Here is a 23,632-nt window from a genome sequence, read left to right as displayed (position 1 = left end):
GGTGACCGTAGGCGCTGCTTCTGGGGCGGAGGCCTCCCTGCCACTCCCGGCCCTCCCCGTCCCAGTGCTGCTTCTGGGGTCGGGGCCACAGATGAGGCTTCGCCTGCCCGATGCAGGGTCCTGGGCTGGGAAGATCTTGATGGTCACTTTGTGGGGAGGGTACTGGTTAGGGGCCTGAGGACCCACGAGGCAAAGCCTCAGAGCCGTGGACATTCTTGTGGGCTTGCCTGTCTCCTGAGTCCCAGGCGGGGAGCCACAGAAGACCCAGGAGTACGGGGGTCAGCGAGGTGGGGAGCGAGCCTGGGCTACTCAGCATGGAGGGGGCTCCCACAGGGTGGCCCACCAGGTCTCAGTCTTCCCCACGGACGTGCAGGTCAGCCCAGAGGCGGCAGACAGCGGGCAGCCTGTCCCGCAGAGCCTGCCCTGGCCTCTCCAACCTGGAGTGTCCAGAGATGGCGTCCCCCACGAAGGACCAGGGCAGGGTCCTTCCTGTCCAAGGGCCTGAGTCCAGACCTCATGCAGACCCAAAGGGAGGACCCCAGGCTGACGGGGAGATGCAGGGCCAGCTGGGCCCCTCTCTTGGTTGTGGCTTCTGTCCCAGGAGACTAAGGGCAGAGGTGGCCCCTGTCCGGGGGTGTGTGTGTCCCTCTCTCCCAGGCCTCAGCTGGGGGCAGAAGACAAGTGAGTCTCCATGGAGAGCCTGCTTCGGCGTGGGACCCGCCGTCCCACGGACAGAGGCCCGGGAGCCAGCGCTTGCTCTGCCAGGTAAGGCCTCTCCCCACAAATGAGGGGTCAAGCGAACTCAATCCCGTCCCGAGTGGGGAGCCAGGAGGGTGGAGGCAGCTGAGAAACACCAGAGCAGGAGTCAGACCTCGGGAGGCCCCCGGCCATGTCGGTGGACACAGGTGGCACCGGGCGTCTCCTCCCTGCAGTGCCCCCCCCAAGCAGAGTCCTCGCGGACTGCAGCCCCCTGCTCCCGAGGCTCCCCAGTGGCGGCGGCTCACGTAAACGCCAGCCCGCACCCCTCGTCCACTCACTGGCTGCGTTGCCCCTGCAGCTCCGGTCCCGGGTCTGGGAGGCTCAGTGGCCGACAGTCCCTGGCAGGAAGCAGACGGGCAGCACGGGAGTTCCCCTCGGAGGGTCAGGCCTCCTGAAAAGTGATGCCAGGTGACACAGAGAGGCCAGGGGAGGCTGCTGAACTTGTGTGGCGGGGGTGGGGGGCGCGGGGAGACAGCAGGGGGGCCTCTGAGGTTGGACGAGGGTGCGAGGAGGAGGCCAGATGGCTGGAGAGGTGGGCAGTGGGCAGGCCAGGGTGGTGGGTTCCGGGTTGGGTGTCATTGCTGGAGTAATAGGGAGCCATGGAGACTTGCAGGCAGGGAGGAGCAGAGCCTGGTACTAGGCTGGGGTGGCCGGAACGGGGCTGGAACGGAGTGTGGGAGGAGAGGAAGTACTGTGTGCCTCCTGCCCACAGGCTTGGAGGGTCTGGGGAGACCCCCTCACCCTCCACATCCCCTGGGCAGGACACTGGCAGGGCCCCGGCGGGGGCCGGGCCCCAGGCTAGCAGAGGTGTGTGACCCAGCCCCACCTCCTTGCCAGGACTGGGTCTGGCCCTCTGCCCAGGAGCCCCCAGGGTGGCATCTTCCCCCCAGAATCTGGTCTTCAGGGTCTCAGGCCCCAAGGGTTTGTGGGCTCTGAGTCCCGGAGCCCCACTTACCTGGAATCCAGTCTTTCCTGAGGGATCTCAGGCGGCCCCTCCGCTCCCTGGGGGCGGTGGGGGGGCTCCAGGCCACGCTATGGCTGCACCCGGCCCCCGACAGCCCTCGTGTCCAGAGACACAGCGGCCTCTGCGGGCCAGGCCTCGTCCACCAGCCCCGACTCAGCCTGCGGTCCCGGGGTGCCCTCTGGTGGCTGATGGGACAAATCGGCGAGGCCACAGGGGGTCCCAGAGCTGGGCCTGGAGCGGCCTCCGGCTCAGGGGATGAGAGGGCCTGGGAGGGGCCCTGGGGTCTCTGGGGACGGGGCACACGGACGTGTTGCCCGCTCTCACGTGTTACCGCAAACTCCCAGAAGCCGAGCTGCTGGGATCCCATTTTTCAGAGAAACCAAGGCCCAGAGTTAAAGAGACAGAAGGATTTGCAGGGCATGAACCAGGACCGTGGGCTCCAGGGCCCGCGGTGCCTCTCCTCCCTCGGTGGAGGGACAGTGTCCGTGCGAGGACTGCTCGGTGACAGCAGTCTGCCCACCCCTCCAGGACGGCAACCTGGGGGGCTGACACCTCTCCGCTTTGCGGGACCCAGGAAGGGAGGGGACAGTCTCTGCCTTATCCAGGGACAGCTGGGCTGTACCCCCTGGGATCAGCCACTCCCACCTGCTGGAGAGAGGGGTGAGACCCGGGAAGGAGCAGAGACACGGGGTGGGGGGCGGCACTGCCATCCCACACGGGTCCGCCTCTCGACACCAGGAGACGTGCTGCCCAAGGGGTCACTGGGCCCATCGCAGAGGGAGGGCTGGCCCTTGTGCCCAGTGGCTTGCCAGAGAAGGCCTGTGGGCCGGGCCGGGCCGAGGTCAGGTGGTGCCCAGCTCTGCTCACAGCATTGGCTGCCCAGGTGCCAGGCGTGGTGGGCGGGGAGGGGCGGGCAGGCTGTGGGCCCCTCCACTCGCCCCTTGGCCGACAGTCACACGTCCGGGCCTCAGGGAGAAAGCAGGCAGGTAGGAGCCTGGCCGCCAGCCCCCAGGGGGGAGGAGGGGGCGCCCTTCCCCCTGGGCACACCCTGCCCCGTGCCTCGGTTTCTCTCCTGGACCCTGGAACGAGTCCCGCCTTCCTGGGGGTGCAGACGGACAGTCCCTTCGTGGGTGAGGCGGGGGCTCTGGGAAGGAGCCTGGAGAGGGTCTGGTCCGGAGGAGCAGCCCTAGGGTCCTGGCGGACGGACGCAGGGAGCCGGCGCTCACAGCTGGGGCCCATCTGGGTGGGGAGCTGAGTGCTGGCTGCGGGACCCCCGGGCACCCACTCCTGGTCACCGCCCTCCCATCTCGGGAGGGAGAGGTGGGCCCGAGCAGTGAGGGGCTGGCCCGGTGACACAGCCCTGGGAGGGGCCGGGCTGGGCCCCCGGGGGCCCTGCTGCCCAGGTCCACAGCACTGGGGCCGCTTCCGACGACCCCTGACCAGGGCTGGTCGTCTGCCCCTCTGCCCACCCTGAGTATGAGCCCCAGCGCGTTCGCTGCTGGAACTGAAGAGCTCGCCTCTGTTCTGCCTGTCGGGAGTCGGGGGTGGGATTCCAGCTGGGATGACGCAGGACCCCCCGGGCGCCCGGACTCCCCCCCACCAGGAACAGGGGCATCGAAACCCGAACACCTGCCCATGCAAATACTCTGTTTGCATGTCCTTCCCGCCCCGTGGCCCCATTTGCCTGGCGCCCCTCCCACCCCCAGCGCTCGGTGTCCCCCCAGCACTCAGCACAGGACCCATCGCCCCTCGGCCCCTGGGCTGGGAAGCCAGAGGCCACGGTCCAGCCTTCGGGGTCAGGGGTGAAGGGTGTGGGGTGAGGGGTGTGGGGTGAGGTGGCGGCCCCAGGGAAGGTAAAACTGGGGCTTAGGACCACCTGCCCGTCAGTGAGGAAAGGCCGACCTGGGCTGGAGGGGAGCACCACAGCACCCCTCCTGAGACAGAGGCCAGCCCCAGGCCCCCCCCCTCTGGCGGAGCAAGCCTGGGGCTCACGGACTGTGAGCACAGCAGTGCTGCCCAGGCCCCCACACGCCAGGCCGGGGCATGTCCACACCGGGCCGGGGTGCATCCAGCAGTGGGGAGGGAGGCCACCCCCACAGACCCTGCTCTGTCCCCCCATATGGCGGGAAGGCTCCCCACATCGCTGCCTACACTCTGTGGTTGAAGAGCGTCTCCCCAAGTTCACCTCTGCCCCGAATCTCAGAATGCTTGGAAAGAGGGTCTTTGCAGAAGCAGTGAGTGATGGTGAGGTCATAGTGGAGTGAGGACCCTGCCCTAGAGCCTGCGGAGAGAGCGAGGCCCTGTGCACCTTGATTTGGGGTTTCTGGCCTCGAGGGCCTCCTATTGCTTTAAGATGCCCAGTTGGTAGTCATTCTTTAGGGCGCCCTGGGACACTCCAGCAGTTATAACCCCGAGGGCGGCAGGGCCAAGGGGGTGCCCGAGCCCAGTCCAGGTCTAGCCCCCCTCACCCCCCCAGCCGGGCTCTGTGGTCGCATGCAGGTCCCCCCATTCCCTGCGTGTGTCCCAGCAGGGTGGGCCCAGCGCGGGGGGTGGGGTCGGATGCAAATCCTCCCCCACCCTCTCCCAGGGCCGGGAGGGGGGGAATTTGAATATGGCCTTTCCAAGCCTGTGATTAACGATCTGTAATCCTGGAGGCTGTGTCTGGGGACGGGGCCTGGGTGTGGGGGACAAGACACGGGCTGTAGGAGTGCCCTGGCAGCCGTGACAAAGTCCCACAGAGGGGGCGGAGGCCAACAGGAAGCGATTCTCTGCTCGGCAGGCCTGAACCCCACTCTCCCAGCAGCACCTGGGAGCATCCTTCCTGCTCTTCCTGCTGCTGGGCCCCGGGCATCCCCAGCCTTGGACGCATCCCTCCGGCCTCTGTGTCCATCTTCACTCGCTTCTTCCCCGTCTTCTAAGGCCACTTCGGTCAGTGGATCAGGGCCCATCCTGATGACCCCCTCTCCCTGATCCCATCCGCAAAGGGCTTACTTCCACAACAAGCATGTTCACAGGCCCCGGGAGCTAGGGCGTCACTTCGAGGGATGCGTCATTCTGGGGGACACAGTGGCAGGCTCGTGTCGGCCTGCAGGGGCCCTGCCCACGCCCGCCGGCCCCGCCTGTGTGCACAGGTGGCCCCTCTCTAAGAATCAAAGGGCTGGCCTGGCCCTGAGAACCGAGGGAGTCTCTCTCCTTTCACAAAGGGCCCATCCTGGCTGGGGCCTGCCCAGGGCACCTCCCAGGGGACAGCGGCGGACGGGGCGGCCGCGGAGCCAGAGCTCCCCAGAGTGGACCTGGCGGTGCAGGGCCTCTCGGGCCTCCCGGGCCTGGGGTCCCATCGGTTCTGCTCCTTCTGTGGGCACAGGAGGGCGGGGGCGGGGCGGGGGCACTCTCCCCACTGGGTCTGCAGAGGAGACCACTGGAGACAGCAGGTTGTGGGGGGCTGTGCGGGCCGGAGCCAGGGGGTGGGGAGCTGGGTGGCCTGTCTGTGGTGGGTCCAGGAGGCGCAGGGATGTTTGCTGTCAGGCGGGCTGATGGGACCCACGTCCTGTCCCTCGGGCCGTTCCTGGGACCCCTCCCGGCACACCGGCAGTGCTGGGCCGGAGTGAGGACTCGGGGGGCAGGTCTCTGGGAAGTGGGAGGTGTGGGGGGTTAAGGAGGCCCCGTCCCTCCTCACCTGAACTTCATACACCTGCTTGCCTGCTGCCCCTGCTCCACCGGGCACCCGGCGCCCAGGGTCCCGTGCCTGTCCTGGGTTGACAGGGCTGCGGCATGGTGGGGGAGGGGGCAAGCTGCAAGACTTCCATTGCCTTTTGGGGTTTCCAGGACACCCCCTGCCAAAGCCTCGGCAGAAGTAGCAACGGACGCGGCTGGCTCGTGGCGCCAGGGGAGGGTGAGTAAGAGCACGGGGTGGGCAGGGGGCCAGGGGGAGCTTCCACCCCCACCTGGGCCGGGAGCTCTGGCACCTTGAGGAGGGCAATGCAGGCGGGAGGGCTGCGTCAGGGTCAGGGTTGGGGGACGGCGGGGAAGGGCGCTGGGGCAGGTGCCCCCTCTTCCCACCTGCACCCAGGCTTCCTTGCCAAGGTGGCCAGGCCTCCAGCAGGAAGTGGGCTGGGGCTCGCCTCGCGTGCCTTCAGGCTGGGCTCTGTCCCTGCAGAGAGGACCCCATGCAGGACGCCGGGGGCACCCGTCCTGGCAGCCCCGGGGGTGCCGGAGAAACACGGGGGCCGAGCCTGGGCCGGGGTGAGATCATCTTTGGAGGGTCCGGGAAGAAGCGAGGCAAGGTGAGAGCGGCCCCCATCCGGTGACTGGCCGGCACCACCCCCTGTGCTACCCTGGACCCTGGGCCCCGGACTCCCATCTCCTCCGGGCCGCTCTCTCATACGGGGTCTGTTTGGAGCCCCCAGGGGGGTGGAATTCTGGAGCTGGTAGCTCCCTCTGGCCCCTGCCTCCTACCCCAACACACGGCAGGTCCAGGCCCCACCTCCAGCCAGCATTGGCTGCTCACAGGTCACCCAGTGGGTCCAGATGGCCTGGGGAGCCCTGGCCTCCAGCTGTGGCCCTGTCCCCACCCTCTGGAGCCCAGCCCACCCCCGTGTCTAGCGCCACCTTGGCCCAGCACCCCTGCTCCCACCCTGCAGTTCGTGAGGGTGCCCAGCGATGTGGCCCCATCTGTGCTCTTTGACCTCCTGCTGGCCGAGTGGCACCTGCCGGCCCCCAACCTGGTGGTGTCGCTGGTGGGTGAGGAGCGGCCCTTCGCGTTGAAGCCATGGCTGCGGGATGTGCTACGCAAGGGGCTGGTGAAGGCAGCTCAGAGCACAGGTGGGTCAGGGGGCAGGCGGCTCAGGGCTCAGGCAAGTCAGGGTGCACGTCAGGGGGCAGGCGGCTCAGGGTGCAGGTCAGGGGGCAGGTGGCTCAGGGTGCAGGCAGGTCAGGGCGCAGGTCAGGGGGCAGGTGGCTCAGGGCGCAGGCGGGTCAGGGTGCAGGCGGCTCAGGGCGCGGGTGGCTTAGGCACAGGCAGCTCAGAGCACAGGCCTGAATACAGGGTCAGAATACCCGAGAGGCCCCGCTCCGGCCCTCAGCCGCTGTCCCCATGGTGGCCCTCCCTCCACGGTGCTGCGGGGCAGTGGGAGCCACTCTGGGGGACATGGCCGAGGGGCTGAAGGTCCCTGGGTTCAGAGCCTCCCCCAGGAGAGGCCGGCCACATGCGGGGCAAACAGGTCTCAGCAGGACACCCCAGGGAAGAGCGAAACCTCCACAGCCTGCTGTCCATGGCCAGGCCTCCTTCCCCCATCTCTCGGGACAGCACTCTGGCCGGCCGGTAGCTGGGGTCAGAATTAAACTTCTGGGCTTTGATTTCAAGGGCTGGGCCTTTGGAAAGCCCAGTCAGGGAGGGGGGGTGTCTGCCCTCCTCCACCCCAGAAACAACTGTAGAAGAGACAAAGGTGCTTCTGACCGTCGGGCCGAGGGCTCTGTGCACTGGAAGGACTTCCTGGGCTCTGGGCCAGCACAGGCTGGGGTCAGAAACTCTGTCCAGAAGGCAGCGGGGTCTGCCTCCAACCCTAACCATGACCTTGGTCCTGAAGGGCGCCTGGGGAGGCCGCCGTGTTCAGGGACCCTTGTGCCCGCAGGAGCCTGGATCCTGACCAGCGCGCTCCGAGTGGGCCTCGCCCGCTATGTCGGGCAGGCTGTGCGCGACCACTCCCTAGCCAGCACGTCCACCAAGGCCCGTGTGGTGGCCATCGGCATCGCCTCACTGGGCCGCGTGCTGCACCGGCGGCTCCTGGACCAGGCCCAGGTGGGCACAGGGCTCTGAGCGCTGGGGCTGGAGGGCACATCTGACAGAGGCCACCAGGGCCATCTACCAGGCTGACCACACTACACTATCTGTGACTGAGCCCCCACCTGCCAGGCTAGCAGCGGGCAGACCAGCCCTACCCTCGGTGGGAGGGGGGCTCACGGGCCTGGGAGGGAGCAAGGCTGCTCTAAAGGACCGAGGAGGTGAAGTGACGCTACGGGGCGGGGGTGGTGGTGGCTGGACCCAGAGCCGGGTTGGGAGTGGGGGCAGGAAGGGAAAGGGAGGGAGAGGAGGGGAGGGGAGCCAGGGACCTCCTGCCCAGCGAGGGGCCAGCAGGAGGCAGCATCTCCCAGGACCCGAGTGGGGAGGGGGCTGCCAGGCTCCCAGCCGGCACAGGCCTGGAATGGGCACCTGGTTTCCGAGGACCCCACCCAGACCAGTGCCCAAACGCCCAGCTCGGCCACCGCCCCACAAGCTTGTGTGACCCGGGGCTGGTGTCCTCCGCCCCACCCAGAATGGGGCCTGAGGCAGGTCCCCAGAAGCCCAGGCAGCCCGTGAGTGGAGCCCCCCACACCCCGGCCTGCGGGGCTCTGTCTGGAGGGTACCCTCCCTGGGCACCCCCCACAGCAGCAGCAGCCCTCCCTCCATCGGGGGTGTGGGCCACGCCCGGGCCTCATGATGTGTGCGCCTAGGGGGATGGCCCCGTGCACTACCCCTTGGACGACGGAGGCGGCCAGGGCCCCCTCTGCCCCCTGGACAGCAACCACTCCCACTTCATCCTGATGGAGCCAGGGGCCCCCGGGAAGGGTGACGGGCCCACGGAGCTGCGGCTGCGGCTGGAGAAGTACATCTCAGAGCAGAGGACAGGCTACGGGGGTGAGGCTGCCCGGGGGAGGGGCTGCCCACGGGGGGACGGGGGCTGCTGGGAACACCGTGGTGGGGGGTCTCGGGGGTGGACAGGGCTGAAGGACCGCCAGCTTGGGCCGGGACAGGCATTCTGGGCTGAAGGCACCCAACTTGCCAGAGCGTGGAGACATGGGCCACTGGGGGTCCTGGGGGGCTTGCTGCTGGCCAGTGATGGGGAACACGACCCTGGGGAGTCCCCTGCCAGGCGGTAACGTTCCCACCAGGCAGCAGAGTGGCTGCAGGTCCGTTTCCAGGGCCCTCCCCCACCCAGACCAGAGGCTCTGCCAAGACAGGGAGATTTGCAAGTTTCCAGAGGCCTATTTCCCTCCACTGCCCAAGGCTCGCTGCCAGCAGGGGGCAGTGCTGCCCGAGGAGCAGGCTCCAGCGTGGCCAGGGCGGGTCTGAAAGCGGGATTTGCTAAAGCCAGTGTATTTACAACCCACAATTGCAAACAACCACAATATATGTGTGATTGTTGGCAATATTTATAAGCAGTGTGTGTGTCTGCCAACTGAGCCCTCTTTAATGAAAATGCAGCCTAAGCTGTGTTTAACCCTCACCTTGAGGACGCAGTGCTGGCCGGGACTGCTGACACCGGGAGGCTCACACCCCCTCCGCCCAGTATCCTCCCCGCTCGGCAGGCGCCTCGGGAGTTAAAGGGGGCCGTTCTTGGGGCCGGGGGCCGTCCAGGCTGCGGGGCCTCCTCCTGGCAGTTTGCCAAGCTTGCCCCACACAGCCCACCCGGCAGGCCCGGGCTTCTGGGGCTGCACACTCAGAAGTCTCCCGTCTTGTTTTTCGGGGGCGAGTGACTGGCTCACGCCCCTCCTTCACCATGTGGAGGTGCGCCAGGGCCCTCGGATGGCCTGGCAAGTGGTCAGTGGAGCTTCCTGCCCTGGTGGGGAGAGATGCCCACCTTTGGAATGTGGCTGGCGCAGCCAGGGACCCAATGGTCAACTTGACGTTTAAACAGCCACGAAGCGGCCACACTGGACAGTGGGGTGTGGGCCTGGCATCCTTGTCCCGGGTGACAGGGCAGCCCGGAGCCCACCTCTGGAGAAAAAGCCTCTTGCCTGGAGTTTGCCCAGAAAACGCCGCAGGCTGGTGGTCCGAGGCCCGGGTGGTTACCCCACAGGAGGGTCCCAGGCCCTCCGCTCGCCTGGGCACCTGGGTGGACGTGTGCTCCGTCCGTCCACAGGAACCAGCAGCATCGAGATCCCTGTCCTCTGTCTGCTGGTCAACGGGGACCCTGGTACCCTGGAGGTAGGGCAGGCGCGGCAGGTGGGGGCCTCCCACAGGGCCCCCCGGCCAGGGCCGGGATGGCACCTGACGCTGACCGTGTCCTTCTGCCCCCTCTGCTCGCCTCAGAGGATTTGCAGGGCCGTGGAGCACGCTGCCCCGTGGCTGATCCTGGCGGGCTCGGGGGGCGTCGCGGATGTGCTCGCTGCCCTAGTGAACCAGCCCCACCTCCTGGCACCCCAGGTGGCCGAGAAGCAGTTTAGGGACAAGTTTCCCAGCGAGCACTTCTCCTGGGAGGACGTCGTGCGCTGGACAGGGCTGGTATGAGCCGCTGGAGAGAGGGCTGCGTGCTGGCCCCCGCTTCGGGGCCTCGTGCAGTGGGGGCTGCCCTGGGCCCTGCAGACGGCGCGCTGGCATTCTGGCTGGGGGCCACGTGCCGCCTGCCCTGCCCGCGGGCTCACCTCCGGCCTGTGTCCTGGGTCCCAGCTGCAGACCATCATGTCCCGCCCGCATCTGCTCACCGTGCACGACTTCGAGCGGGAGGGCTCCGAGGAGCTGGACACGGTCGTCCTCCGGGCACTGGTGAAAGGTGAGGCCGGGCCGTGCCCGCGGCGGGCCCGGGGGGGCGCTGGGCGGGGGGCGGCCCCCACCCGGGCTCTCGGCCTTCCGGGGAGGTGCCCGGCGTGGCTGCCCTCCGCCGTGCGTGTCAGTGCGTGGGACCCTGTGCGAGGGTCTGGGCGTGTGTGCAGCCGCTGCTCACTTGGGCGGCAGCGTGCGTGGCCAGACTGAAGGGACACAGACCCTCCCAGGGCCTCCACGCGACGACACGCAAACCCACGGAGGTTCTGTCTGCGGAAGTTTTACGTTAGATGTATTTTATCACAAATGTTTTGAACTCTTGAATCATTCATTCTTGACTGTGATTTGTTCGGTTTTGGCTGAGCCTGGTCTCTGCTGCCGAGCTCAGGCCCGGCTCTGGTTGTGGTGTGGGGGCTTCTCACCGTGGATGCGTCTCTTGTCGCCGAGCAGGGGCCCCGGGGCGCCCGGGCCTCAGGGGCTGTGGCGCGTGGGCTTAGCTGCGCCACCGCACATGGGATCCGCCCAGAGCAGGGAGTGAACCTGTGTCCCCTGCACGGGTGGGCAGACGCTTCACCTCTGGACCCCCAGGGGGTCCCTAGAAAACTGCAGTGCTCAGTCAACTCAGGGGGCTGAGTGCTTTCTCAGGGTGGTCCCGAGCGTGGCCACCACCCAGAAGACCCACTAGACCCCGGCTCCCCGCAGCCTGTGGCGATCACGAGCCTGCCGTGTCTGAATCTGCCCACTGGGGGCATTTCTTGGACATGGGACCACACAGCCCGTGGCCTTCGGAGTCCTTCTCTGAGCACGATGTCTTGGGCGGTCGCCCAATACACTGTAGTCAGTGTTGGGGCGCCAGTCCTTTGAGGGCAGTGACAGCTGGCATTTGGTTGTCTGACCCTGTGGAGGGAGGCTCGGGTGGCCTCCACTTCCTGGCTGCCATTCAGGGTGCTTCCCACTGAACATAAACCCCTGTTGAGAGGCTGACCGCTGGCGGGGGACACAGGCCCACACAGGGAGGGGCTCTGTGGGGCAGGAGGGCACCCTTGAGGAACGGTAGGCGCCTCCAGACTGGTGCCTGCTCCCCACTATTCCACCCAGCCCTGGGGTCCCCTTGGGGTCCTGGAGCCCCCGGCAGTGGCTCCTGGGGGCGTGGATGTCTTGTGGCTCCCGCTGGTACTCAGAGGGTGTGGAGGGAACCAGGGCATTGTTTCTGTGGCCACACATCTAGGAGACCCACCTTGAGGGATCCTGTGCCCCCTGGCTCTGCCGGCGCCTGGGCTCCCCCTCAACCACTCTGCCCTCCCCGCCCACAGCCTGCAAGAGCCACAGCCAGGAGGCGCAGGACTACCTGGACGAACTGAAGCTGGCCGTGGCCTGGGACCGTGTGGACATCGCCAAGAGCGAGATCTTCAACGGGGACGTGGAGTGGAAGGTGGCACCAGGCTCTGGCTGGCGCCAGGCGGGAACCCTGATGAGGGGCCGGGGGCAGGCGGTGTCCAGGGCCAGCCTGGCCCAGCTGTTGCCAGGGGAGCAGGGAGGCCAGGGCACCTCCCGTTGGGCCTCAGTTGTCGGCATCCTGGGCAGGCTGGGCTAAACATCAGTGGGTTCGGGCCGCCTCAGTGCAGAGGGACAGGCAGGGCGGGACACCCGGGAGCCGGAGGGCTTGCCGAGGGTCCCCACGCCCCTCCCACGGGCCCCCTTCCCCACGGGCCCCCTCTCACCTCCTGCCCGGTGCCCCAGTCCCGCGACCTGGAGGAGGTGATGATGGATGCGCTGGTGAGCAACAAGCCCGAGTTCGTGCGCCTCTTCGTGGACAACGGCGCAGACGTGGCGGACTTCCTGACGTACGGGCGGCTGCAGCAGCTCTACCGCTCCGTGGCCCCCAAGAGCCTGCTCTTCGACCTGCTGCAGCGCAAGCACGAGGAGGGACGGCTAACGCTGGCTGGGCTGGGCGCCCAGCAGGCCCGGGAGCCACCCGCCGGGCCGCCCGCCTTCTCCCTGCATGAGGTGTCGCGTGTTCTCAAGGACTTCCTGCACGACGCCTGCCGTGGGCTCTACCAGGCGGTGAGCGCGGGCGGGGGCGGTAAGTGTGGGCGGGGGCAGGCGGGGGCCCGCACGCTGACACACCTGCTCTCCAGGAGCGGGGCCCGGCCCGGCGACTCTCCGGCCAGAAGGGGCTGCTGGACTTGAACCAGAGGAGCGAGGACCCCTGGAGGGACCTGTTCCTGTGGGCGGTGCTGCAGAACCGCCACGAGATGGCCACCTACTTCTGGGCCATGGTGCAGACACCAAGAGGGCGCCTGGGGGTCCTGGGGGGGCTGGGAGGACCTTGGGAGGGGCCCTGAGGGCGCTGGGAGGTGGCTGCACACATAGACCCGGTCTCCCAGGGCCAGGAGGGGGTGGCTGCTGCTCTGGCCGCCTGCAAGATCCTCAAAGAGATGTCCCACCTGGAGACGGAAGCCGAGGTGGGCCGGGCTCTGCGAGAGGCCAAGTACGAGCAGCTGGCCCTGGGTGAGCAGGGGGTGCCGCTGGGGGCGGCAGGGTGCTCCCAGCAGGGACACTCAGGGAGGGGATGGCGCATCTCACAGCCCCCGGGGAGGTGGGCGCAGGCGGAGGGCCCGTCCTGTGGGTTCAGCTCAGCGGGAAGGAGCCCTGCGGCCGGGCCTGGGCATCATGGGAGCGCCGCCCCCGCAGACCTCTTCTCCCAGTGCTACCACCACAGCGAGGAGCGCGCCTTTGCCCTGCTGGTGCGTCGGAACCGCTGCTGGAGCAGGACCACCTGCCTGCATCTGGCCACAGAGGCCGACACCAAGGCTTTCTTTGCCCACGATGGGGTGCAGGTGAGCCCCGGGGCGTGCTGCGGGCGAGGGCTTGGGCAGAGAGCAGGTGCCCCAGCCAGCACCCTCAGGCCCTCCCCCGGGCCCAAGGCCAGCCCATGAGGGTGAGGGGTCAGTTCCTGGAAGCCGCCCACCCGACTCCCTCTGCTGGCCACTCTCTCCACCAGCCCGATGTCTAACCCTTTCTCCACCTCTCAGTTCATTTCAGTCACTCAGTCGTGTCCCATACTTCACGACCCCATGGACCGCAGCACGCCAGGCTTCCCTGTCCTTCACCAACTCCCGGAGTTTACTCAAACTCCTGGCCGTTGAGTCGGTGATCCCATCCAACCATCTCATCCTCTGTTGTCCCCTTCTCCTCCTGCCTTCAATTTTCCCCAGCATCAGGGTCTTTTCCAATGAGTCAGTTCTTTGCATCAGGTGGCCAAAGTATTGGCATTTCAGCTTCAGCATCAGTCCTTCCAATGAATATTCAGGACTGATTTCTTTTAGGATTGACTGGTTCGATCTCCTTGCAGCCCAAGGGACTCTTATGAGTCTCCTCCAACACCACAGTTCAAAAGCATCAATTCTTTGGCGCTCAGCCTTCTTTATGGCCCAACTCCCACATCCATACATGACTACTGGAAAGACCATAGCTTTGACTAGATGGACCTTTTTTGGCAAAGTAATGTCTCTACTTTTTAATATGCTGTCTTGGTTGGTCATAGCTTATCTTCCAAGGAGCAAGCGTCTTTTAATTTCATGGCTGAAGTCACCATTTGCAGTGATTTTGGAGCCCCAAAAATAAAGTCTGTCACTGTTTCCATTGTTTCCCCATCTATTTGCCATGAAGTGATGGGACCTGATGCCATGATCTTAGTTTTCTGAACGTTGAGTTTTAAGTCAACTTTTTCACTCTCCTCTTTCACTTTCATCAAGAGGCTCTTTAGTTCTTTGCTTTCTGCCATAAATGTGGTGTCATCTGCATATCTGAGGTTATTGATATTTCTCCCAGCAACATTGATCCCAGCTTGTGCTTCATCCAGCCCAGCATTTTGCATGATTACTCTGCATATAAGTTAAATAAGCAGAGTGACAATATGCAGCCTTGACACACTCCTTTCCCAATTTGGAACCAGTCTGTTGTTCCATGCCCCATTCTAACTGTTGCTTCTTGACTTGCATACAGATTTCTCAGGACAAAGGTCAAGTGGTCTGGTATTCCCATCTCTGTAAGCATTTTCCACAGTTTGTTGTGATCCACACAGTCAAGGCTTTGGCGTAGTCAACAAAGCAGAAGTAGATGTTTTTCTGGAGCTCTCTTGCTTTTTCAATGATCCAGCAGATGCTGGCAATTTGATCTCTGGTTTCTCTGCCTTTTGTAAATCCAGCTTGAACACCTGGAAGTTCTCGGTTCACATACTGTTGAAGCCTGGCTTGGAGAATTTTGAGCATTACTTTGCTAGAGTCTGAGATGAGTGCAATTGTGTGGTAGTTTGAGCATTCTGTGGCATTGCCTTTCTTTGGGACTGGAATGAAAACTGACCTTTTCCAATCCTGTGGCCACTGCTGAATTTCCAGATTTGCTGCATATTGAGTGGAGCACTTTCACAGCATCATCTTTGAGGATTTGAAATAGCTCAACTGGAATTCCATCACCTCCATTAGCTTTGTTCGTAGTGATGCTTTCTAAGGCCCACTTGACTTCACATTCCAGAATGTCTGGCTCTAGGTGAGTGATCATACCATCGTGGTTATCTGGGTCATGAAGATCTTTTTTGTATAGTTTTTCTGTGTATTCTTGCCCCCTCTTCTTAATATCTTCTGCTCCTGTTAGGTCCATACCATTTCTGTACCTAATTGTGCCCATCTTTGCATGAAATGTTCCCTTGGTATCTCTAATTTTCTTGAAGAGATCTCTAGTCTTTCCCATTCTGTTGTTTTTCTCTATTTCTTTGCATTGATCGCTGAGGAAGGCTTTCTTATCTCTCCTTGGTATTCTTTGGAACTCTGCATTCAAATGGGTATATCTTTCCTTTTCTCCTTTGCCTTTAGCTTTTCTTCTTTTCTCAGCTATTTGTAAAGCCTCTTCACACAACCCTTTTGCCTTTTTACATTTCTTTTTCTTGGGGATGGTCTTGATCCCTGCCTCCTGTACAATGTCACGAACCTCCATCCACAGTTCTTCAGACACTCTATCAGATCTAATCCCTTGAATCTATTCATCACTTCCACTGTATAATCATAAGGGATTTGATTTAGGTCATACCTGAATGGTCTAGTGGTTTTCCCTACTTTCTTCAATTTAAGTCTGAATTTGGCAATAAGGAGTTCATGATCTGAGCCACAGTCAGTTCCTGGTCTTGTTTTTGCTGACTGTATAGAGCTTCTCCATCTTTGGCCACAAAGAATATAATCAGTCTGATTTCAGTGTTGACCATCTGGTGATGCCCATGTGTAGAGTGGTCTCTTGTGTTGTTGGAAGAGGGTGTTTGCTGTGACCAGTGCGTTCTCTTGGCAGAACTGTTAGCCTTTGCCCTGCTTCATTTTGTTTTCCAAGGACGCATCTGCCTGTTACTCCAGGTGCTTCCTGACTTCCTCCTTTTGCATCCCAGGCCCTATGATGAAGAGGACAGCTTTTCTGGGTGTTAGCTCTAGAAGGTGTTAGTTCTCCACCTCTGGTCTCAGCAGAAATGTCAACGCTGCTAACCTGGAGCCTGGCCTCCCTCCATGGAAGGTGTTCCTTCTCCACCAGGAGGGAGGCTCTAGGGGCTCCAGGCTGGGAGGGCCGATGCCTCAGCTGAACCCTGAAGAGCAGACCCACTGTGGGCACCGCCGGGCAGGTGTGGAGGGCGGCAACAGCCACGCCTTTGTTTCAGGCCTTCCTGACCAAGATCTGGTGGGGGGACATGGCCTCGGGCACCCCCATCCTGCGGCTGCTGGGCGCCTTCTTCTGCCCGGCCCTCATCTACACCAACCTCATCACCTTCAGGTCCGTCAGCACAGGCAACAGCCGCTTGTCAGAGTTGTGAGGGGGCTGGGGGTGGGGGGCTGGAGGAGCGGCTTCCCTGGTGGCGGTGAGGGCACACCCCAGCCTCCCCGACCCCGCATCCGCATGGCTCCTGCGCGCCCCACCCCCTCCCCGCATCCACGTGGCCCCTGTGCGCCCCCTCCCCGCATCCCTCTGTAGTGCATCCGCTGGCCGGGTGCTCGGGTACCCTCCCCACGTCCCTAAGGGGCTCCTGTGGTCGCAGCGAGGAGGCCCCTCTAAGGACAGGCCCAGAGGACCTGCAGGAGCTGGACAGCCTGGACATGGAGAAGAGCCGGCTCTGCGGCCTGGGCAGCGGGTGAGGCCTGCGGAGGGGGCAGTGGGGGGGGCTGGACTTCCATGGGCAGGGGCACGCTTGGCACCATGGGTGCCCGTCTCACCGCTGGCTGTGGCCTCCTTCGGGCGCAGGGCAGAGGAGCTGGCCGAGGCGCTGAGGAGTGAGGGTGACCAAGGCCCGAGAGCCGCCTTCCTGCTCACCCGCTGGAGGAAGTTCTGGGGGGCGCCCGTCACCGTGTTCCTTGGGAACGTGGTCATGTACTTTGCCTTCCTCTTCCTGTTCACCTACGTCCTGCTGGTGGACTTCCAGCCCCCTCCCCAGGGGCCCTCAGGGTCTGAGGTCACCCTCTACTTCTGGGTCTTCACGCTGGTGCTGGAGGAGATCCGGCAGGTCAGTGGTGGGCCCGGCCCAGCTGCAGACGGAGCCCGGGGGACTGCCAGTCAGGGCCTGCACGGGGGAGGGGCGTGCCCCGCCAGGGGGAGCCCCGGCCGCTGTCACTGGGCCATCTGCCCCCACCAGGGCTTCTTCACAGACGAGGACACACACCTGGTAAAGAAGTTCTCGCTCTACGTGGAGGACAACTGGAACAAGTGTGACATGGTGGCCATCTTCCTGTTCATCGCCGGGCTCACCTGCAGGTCTGGGGGCCCCGAGGCCTGGCAGGGGCAGCCCCGGGGGGCTGCTGGGCAGGGCTGCCTCCAGGATGGGGCCGTCCAGCCTGCCCTCCCCCTGCCCAGGATGCTGCCCTGGGCCTTCGAGGCCGGCCGCACTGTGCTCGCCATCGACTTCATGGTGTTCACACTCCGGCTCATCCACATCTTCGCCATCCACAAGCAGCTGGGCCCCAAGATCATCATCGTGGAGAGGATGGTGAGCCCGGGCTGGGGCGGCGAGGCCAGGGCCCTGCCCGGCGGGTGCTGACCCTTCTCTCCCCTTCCGCCCCCCCCCCCCCCGAGATGAAGGACGTCTTCTTCTTCCTCTTCTTCCTGAGCGTGTGGCTCGTGGCCTACGGCGTGACCACGCAAGCGCTGCTGCACCCACATGACGGCCGCCTAGAGTGGATCTTCCGCCGCGTGCTCTACCGGCCATACCTACAGATCTTCGGGCAGATCCCACTGGACGAGATTGACGGTCAGCACTCAGCCTGGGCCGGGGGGCTCCACATGGGGCACCGAGACCCCCCTAGCAGCACACTCCTTGTGTAGTAAGACCCTGGACACCTGGCCCTTCAGCGGGGCCTCTGGGGGTCACAGGAGACCCCGGCCTGATGGCTGATGGTGGGGAAGTCCCCAAGGCCGACCCCCAGGCCCAGCACACCTGCCAGGTCATGTCTGGTGGGAGACAGGTCCAGGCTGACGGGTGCCAGCTGTGGAGGTTCCAACCTCGGGCCCTTGGCGGGAGACAGAGATGGAAGTGTGGGCAGAGAGGGCCACAGGGGTGGGGGCCTTGCAGGGGGTTGGGCAGGCCCTTGGCAGGGCAGGGTCCCCCGGCCATCGCCTGGTCTGGGCCCCATAGCTGGCCCTCCCTGCACAACCCTGCTGACAGTATGTGTGCGGCCCGCCCGCTGGGGAGGCCCTCGGCTGGAAGGCCGCTCCTGAGGGCACCCTAGCTTCTGGGGACCCACCCGACGTGTGAGCCCAACACCCCGCCTGGCTTGTGGCCTGCCTTAGAGGGTGTCTCCAGGGCAGCCCCCGTATAGGGGTGGGGGTGGGGGCTGGTGGAAAGTGAAGTCACTCAGTCATGTCCAACTCTTTCGGACCCCATGGACTGTAGCCCACCAGGCTCTTCCATCCATGGGATTTTCCAGGCAAGAATACTGGGGTGGGTTGCCATTTCCTTCTCCAGGGCATCTTCCTGACCCAGGGATCAAACCTGAGTCTCCTGCATTGAAGGCAGACTCTTTACCATCTGAGCCCCCAGAGAATCCTCCGAGAATTTCCCACGACAGTGCAGTGGGGTGTGGGGGGAGTTGCTCCAGGAGCCCCGGGCTGGACCGGGAACACCTGTGTGGGCCCCGGACTGGCTGGGGTTCACTGAGGAGGAGGAGGAGAAAGGGAACCAGCCCCTCCAACAAGGGGGGCCAGCGTGCGGGCCCAGGGCCCCAGCTGTGCTGGGCGCTCCTGGGGTGAGGGCGGGGCAGGGGTCCTTCACTCAGGCGGGTGTCACGGGGCGGTCACGGGTGCACAGCCCCAAGGCGGACTGCGGCCGCTAATGAGGCAGGTCAGCGCCTGTGACCTGATAAATATTTGTCCATGGGACGAGGACGTGACTGAGAGCGGCGGGCCCCAGGCTGAGGGGCTGCGCCGTCACGGGAGCTGCCTCCTAATTAGAGGGTTTTGCGGGCTCATTTCCTGGGTTGTTTTCTTAGCCCCCCCCCGTGCCCAGCACGGGGCGCCGTGTGCGCTCTCCCATGGGCACCATTTTCCAGGCCATTAGTTTAATGAGCCCCTGCCTGCCCGCCCCGTGTGGCCCCGCCTGGGGGACGCTGCCATGACCTCCAACTGCCCCAGTCCCATGGCGGCCCTCAGGAGGAGGGGGGAGAGGTGGGCGCCCAGGACTGGGCAGGGGTGGGGTCCCTCCCGACCCGATGGCCACACACAAGTACGAGAGAACTCTGTTATGGTTCAGGGTCCCCAGGAGCCCAGGGTCACCTGGGCAGGACTAGAGGTGCAGACTCCCAAGGGTCCAGTTTGCAATGCCACTGAAGCTGCCAGGCTGAGCCCTACTGTGGCAGGGCCAGCCTGGGCCAGTTCGCCAAGGGTCCTTCCCCCTCCCCGTCTCTCAGGGTGGACCCCCTGGCCAGCCCCTCCCTGGGAGCCCACTGCAGCGTGGGCAGAGGGTAGTCTGTTCACTTACAGGCCGAGAGGGAAGGCATCCCCAGCCTGTGGTCCCTGGTGGGGTCCTGGGTGCCCACAGGACCCGGGTCCGAGTGTCCCAGGCAGAGGCCCCCCCCTCTGGGCCCCAGGAGGCCCGGGGGATGACCCATCTCCCAGCTGGGCCTGGCGGCGCCTCTGAGGGTCCCAGGGGAGACGCAGGCGCCTCGTCACCATGGAGCTGCTTCCATCAGACGGGCAGGCTCTCCAGGCCGCTTGGGGTGCCAAGGGCGAGAACGGATCTGCAGGCTGGGAGGGTGGGGGCGGCTGGGGAGGGGTCTCACACAGAGCCCCCAACCCCCATCTAAGTACCTCACCCAGGAGGGGCTCATCCCGTGAGGGAGGCATGCACACATGGAAACAGGCCCTGCCTGCCTGACACACAAGCCCAGAGGCGGGGAGGCGGGGACACGGGCACACACGGAGAAACAGAGACCCCGTCCCCGCCCCCCCCCGCTGCAGCGCAGCATGAAGTCACAGAAACACAGTCCTATGTGCAGGCGTGTGTCCAGGTCCACACACACACACACACGGCCTGACACACACACACGGCCTGCGAGGTCACCACCTGGAGCCACAAGCCCTCCTGATGGGGAGACGCCGCAGCCCCCGGAGCCCCCGCACCTGTGCGCCCCCTACCCTGGCCTCCGTCTGCACCTCCCTCCCATCTCGCAGGATGGGGCTGGGGGCCAGGCTGGCCCTACAGGGGCCGAGGCAGGCAGAAAAGGGGCTGGAGCGGGTCTTCCGGCCCCTCAGGGATGCCAGCCCCTCCAGAATCCCATCCAGGGCCTGGAGCTGAGCCTGCCCCAGACTGGGTGCTCACTGCCCACGCCCCTCCCGCCTGACGGCTCTTTGAGCCGGCTTTTCCTCAAGCCCGCAGTAACCCATGTCAAGGGCGTTCTGCCGCTGAAGGCTTTGGGAAGGTGCAGACCTGCCCCAGCTAAGACTCCTGTGGCAGGCAGTGAGCCACAGGGCCTGAGAAGTCCTGCAGGAGAGACCACACCCCCTCGGTGAGGCCAGCGACCCCACGCTGGCTTTGAGCAGAGCCTTGGGTGAGGGTAGGGGTGACACGGCCTGGGCTCTGCCTCCAGAGCCCGTGGGCCACTGTGACCTCAGCCCAGCGAAGTGGGGGGTAAGTGGGGCCGGCATGGCCAGGCAGACCACCCAAGACCAGGTTGTCCCGGGACTCAGAGTCTGAGCGCTGAAGCCCGGACCGTACCCGGGAAAGCACGGGAACTGGCCACCCCCCTGGGCCCTCCCCCCGGGTGGCCTCAACTGCGGGGACACGACTGTTGACGCCCAAGGGCGCGGGCGGCTCGGCCTGCCCCAACCCTGCGCGCCCGGCCCTTCCAGAAGCCCGGGTGAACTGCTCCCTGCACCCGCTGCTGCTGGAGGACTCGCCCTCCTGCCCCAACCTCTATGCCAACTGGGTGGTCATCCTCCTGCTGGTCACCTTCCTGCTGGTCACCAACGTGCTGCTCATGAACCTGCTCATTGCCATGTTCAGGTGCCCGCCCCACCCCCTCGCTCTGCCCACTTTAGGGCAGGGAGGGGGCTTGGTTCTGGTCTCCCGGGCCCAGGCCTGTCCAGCCCTCCAGACTGCAGGTGGCAGTCGCCCCTCTGCCCCCAGGAGGGGCTTGGATATGGCGTGTCACTCCAAAACGGTGGCTCCCCTCTGGAGGTCTCCCCTCGGGAGGTCAGGGCCCTGAGGAGGTGGTGCGGGCCCGGCAGGTGTGTGGGCAGGTGGGGGGTCCTGCCAGGCTACAGCAGAGGGGCAGCGGGGGACCCTGGGGGTGGGGGGACAAGTCACAGAGGAGGGGGCGGGGAGCAGGGCCGCGTGCCCATGCCACCCGCCCCCGGCCGTCTGCAGCTACACGTTCCAGGTGGTACAGGGCAACGCGGACACCTTCTGGAAGTTCCAGCGCTACCACCTCATCGTGGAGTACCACGAGCGCCCCGCTCTGGCGCCCCCATTCATCCTCCTCAGCCACCTGAGCCTGCTGCTCAAGAGGCTCCTGCGGAAGGAGGCCCCGCAGAAGCGGGCGCGCCTGGGTGAGGCTCCGCTGGGCTCCGCGGCCAGAACCGCGAGGACGGAGGGGCCCTAGGCCTGGGCCTGGGTGGGGGTGGCAGGCCCCAGCCCCCTCTGCAGCAGCCCTGGAGGCCTGCCCACCATGGGGAGGGCTCCTCCGCCTGGCACTGGGCTTCCAGGCCTGGGCCCTGCTCTGAGGCTGCCCGGCCTCCCCAGAGAGGGACCTGCCAGAGCCTCTGGACCAGAAGGTCGTCACCTGGGAGGCGGTGCAGAAGGAGAACTTCCTGAGCGAGCTGGAGAAGCACAGGAAGGAGAGCCAGGAGGAGCTGCTGCGGAAGGCGGCGCACAGGTGCGGAAGCGCCCTGCCAGCCCTCCTGGGCCAGCACGGTGGGCTGCCCAGGCTGCTGAGCCCACAGAGCTGGTGCCAGGCAGAGGAGGTACTGGGGGGCTGGTGGAGGGCCAGCTCAGAGGGGCTGGGAGATCTCTGCAGGGTAACGGGCTGCCTTAAGGCTGGCATGGCCCCTCACGTCACAGGGTCCGGGCTGGGTAGGGACGTGGCCCGGTTCTAACGAGCGGCCTCCCACCCTGGACTGGGCTCTGCTGGGGCCAGGCCTGCCCTACACTTGGGGGTTGGCGCCAGTACTCATGGGGTTCCTCTTGCTCTGGGGCGAACCTCACAGCCACGCGCCTGGTCCTGCCTGCAGGTGGGAACAGCCCTGACCTCCCCCCCCGCCCCGCCAACCATTCCCGCAGGGCCGGAGCACCCTGAACTCAGGCGCCCACAGAGGCTCAGTGACCCCCAAACCCACCCAAAGGGCCTGGGCATCAGGGCAGGGAGGGTGGGAAGGCACTGGTGTGGGGCACTCGTCATCAGCAGCCTGCTGCCCGCCCGCTCCTGCCACAGGGTGGACGTCGTAGCCAAGTACCTCGGGGGCCTGAGGGAACAGGAGAGGCGCATCAGGCGTCTGGAGTCTCAGGTGGGCGGGGAGACCGGGGCGCCCTTCTCCCTGAGCAGGGCCTGGCAGGGGGCCCTGCAGTTGGGGCAGGGGCAGGGCGGGGAGGGCCTGGGGCTTCAGGACTTGTACCTGCCCCTCCGGGAGGAGACCCTGCCGCTCCCCTGGGGGTCCTGTGCTTAAGACCCCTCCCTGTCCACCCCTCACACACCACGCTGGAGCCGCCACCTCCCTCTCCTCGAGTCATGGCCGCCAGAGGGGGTCAGCGGGCAGCTGGCTGGCGGGGCGGGGGGTGGACGTGGGCTCAGCCCCGGAGCCCCCAGCCTGCCCCTCCTCCAGGTCAGCTACTGCGCAGCGCTCCTCTCCTTCATGGCCGAGTTGCCGGCCCACGGCAGCGCCTACTGGAGTGAGTGTGACGGCCCCATGTCTCGGGCGCTCAGGGGGCGGGTGGGCATGGGCAACCCTCTGCCAGCCTGCAGGCCTGGGGCTGTGTCCTCTGCCTTACCTTAGGCCTCTGCTTCCCACCTGTCCTGGGAGAAGACAAGCCCAGGTCTTGGATGGTCCTTGGCTGGCCACAGTCTTTAGGGCGGGTAGGGGCCCTCTGTGGGAGCCCACCGACTCAATCAGGGCGCGGTTCACGGGCCCCCAAGGCTCTGGCCCCCTGGGGCTGCTTCCCCCACCCACCCTGACCAGGGCCAGCTCTCCCTTCCCCGGGGCTGCCCCATTGGGCGCCCAGCAGCTCTAAAGGGGTCTTCCTCCCCTCCCAGACTCTCGGAACTCCAGCAGCGGGAACCCAGCGGCCTCTGCTGACCACGGAGGGGCCCTGGGTAGCACGGAGCACCCAGAGGCCGGCCAGCCACCCTCCAACCCCTGAGCCACCTGGACATTAGCACACGGAGCCCTATGCTCCCAGGGGCCCAGGCCTGGAGGGCACGGCCCCTGGCTGGTCATCCTGGGCCTCGTGGAGATGCCAGCCCAACCCCCCACCAGTAGAGCACCCCCAACGGGAGGTACCACCCTTGCCCTGCCCAGCACCTCCCCAGGCCTGGGAGTGCAGCCGTGTCATGGGCCCCCCGAACCCCATCCAGAGCCAACCAGCTGGGGCCAGGAGAGCAGGCTTCGCTGAGTGCCTTGCGGGGGGGGCCTCCCTTTAGGTGGGCAGCTGCCTTGGGGTCCACGCCCAGCCTGTGTCACCCAAGAGACTGGTCTTTTTCTGAAACGCTTGGAGTTAGAATCTCTGTCTTCAAGACCCAGGCTGGGTGTTCAGTGTGTGTGTGTCGGCTGCCGTCCCCACGCCTGACAGCGCACACGGCGAGTGCCGGACCATCCTGTCTGGGTAGTGGTGGCAGGTCACCACCCCGAGAGGACCCACCGCCACCCCCGAAAACTGC

General features: G+C 65.3%; 1 protein-coding gene and 1 long non-coding RNA gene across 3 annotated transcripts; one reads left to right on the top strand and one right to left on the bottom strand.

Moving 5' to 3' along the window:
- The first annotated feature begins 4,034 nt into the window (after positions 1-4,034).
- TRPM5 (transient receptor potential cation channel subfamily M member 5) lies at positions 4,035-23,460 on the top strand. 2 transcript variants are annotated; one of them, XM_081533323.1, is made up of 27 exons: positions 4,035-4,175; positions 4,527-4,651; positions 5,549-5,615; positions 5,880-6,006; positions 6,364-6,544; positions 7,354-7,520; positions 8,213-8,396; positions 9,622-9,686; positions 9,792-9,983; positions 10,149-10,251; positions 11,555-11,673; positions 11,982-12,305; positions 12,380-12,520; positions 12,629-12,752; positions 12,936-13,081; positions 15,940-16,052; positions 16,315-16,407; positions 16,518-16,776; positions 16,906-17,024; positions 17,124-17,256; positions 17,343-17,517; positions 20,613-20,766; positions 21,130-21,311; positions 21,505-21,637; positions 22,193-22,265; positions 22,581-22,647; positions 23,009-23,460. In XM_081533323.1, the coding sequence occupies exons 4-27, from the start codon at positions 5,890-5,892 to the stop codon at positions 23,113-23,115; spliced, it is 3,471 nt and encodes a 1,156-aa protein (XP_081389449.1). In that variant the 5' UTR covers positions 4,035-4,175; positions 4,527-4,651; positions 5,549-5,615; positions 5,880-5,889; the 3' UTR covers positions 23,116-23,460. The 2 variants fall into 2 exon arrangements, with proteins under 2 accessions (XP_081389449.1, XP_081389450.1); XM_081533324.1 differs by lacking the exon at positions 12,629-12,752 and having other exon boundaries at positions 12,950-13,081.
- Positions 10,515-16,635, bottom strand: LOC145523288 (uncharacterized). Its single transcript, XR_014066467.1, has 6 exons — positions 16,490-16,635; positions 15,771-16,046; positions 12,369-15,678; positions 11,963-12,146; positions 11,590-11,831; positions 10,515-10,790 (listed from the first exon to the last, which is right to left on the bottom strand). It is a non-coding gene; the product is annotated as an uncharacterized LOC145523288 (long non-coding RNA).
- Positions 23,461-23,632: the final 172 nt, after the last annotated feature.

The sequence above is a fragment of the Giraffa tippelskirchi genome, chromosome 10, assembly GCF_054371585.1.
Source record: "Giraffa tippelskirchi isolate mGirTip1 chromosome 10, T2T-mGirTip1v1.2.pri, whole genome shotgun sequence".
Taxonomy (NCBI): domain Eukaryota; kingdom Metazoa; phylum Chordata; class Mammalia; order Artiodactyla; family Giraffidae; genus Giraffa; species Giraffa tippelskirchi.
Note: the sequence above shows the minus strand (reverse complement) of the source record. Positions and strands in the feature narration are given on the sequence as shown.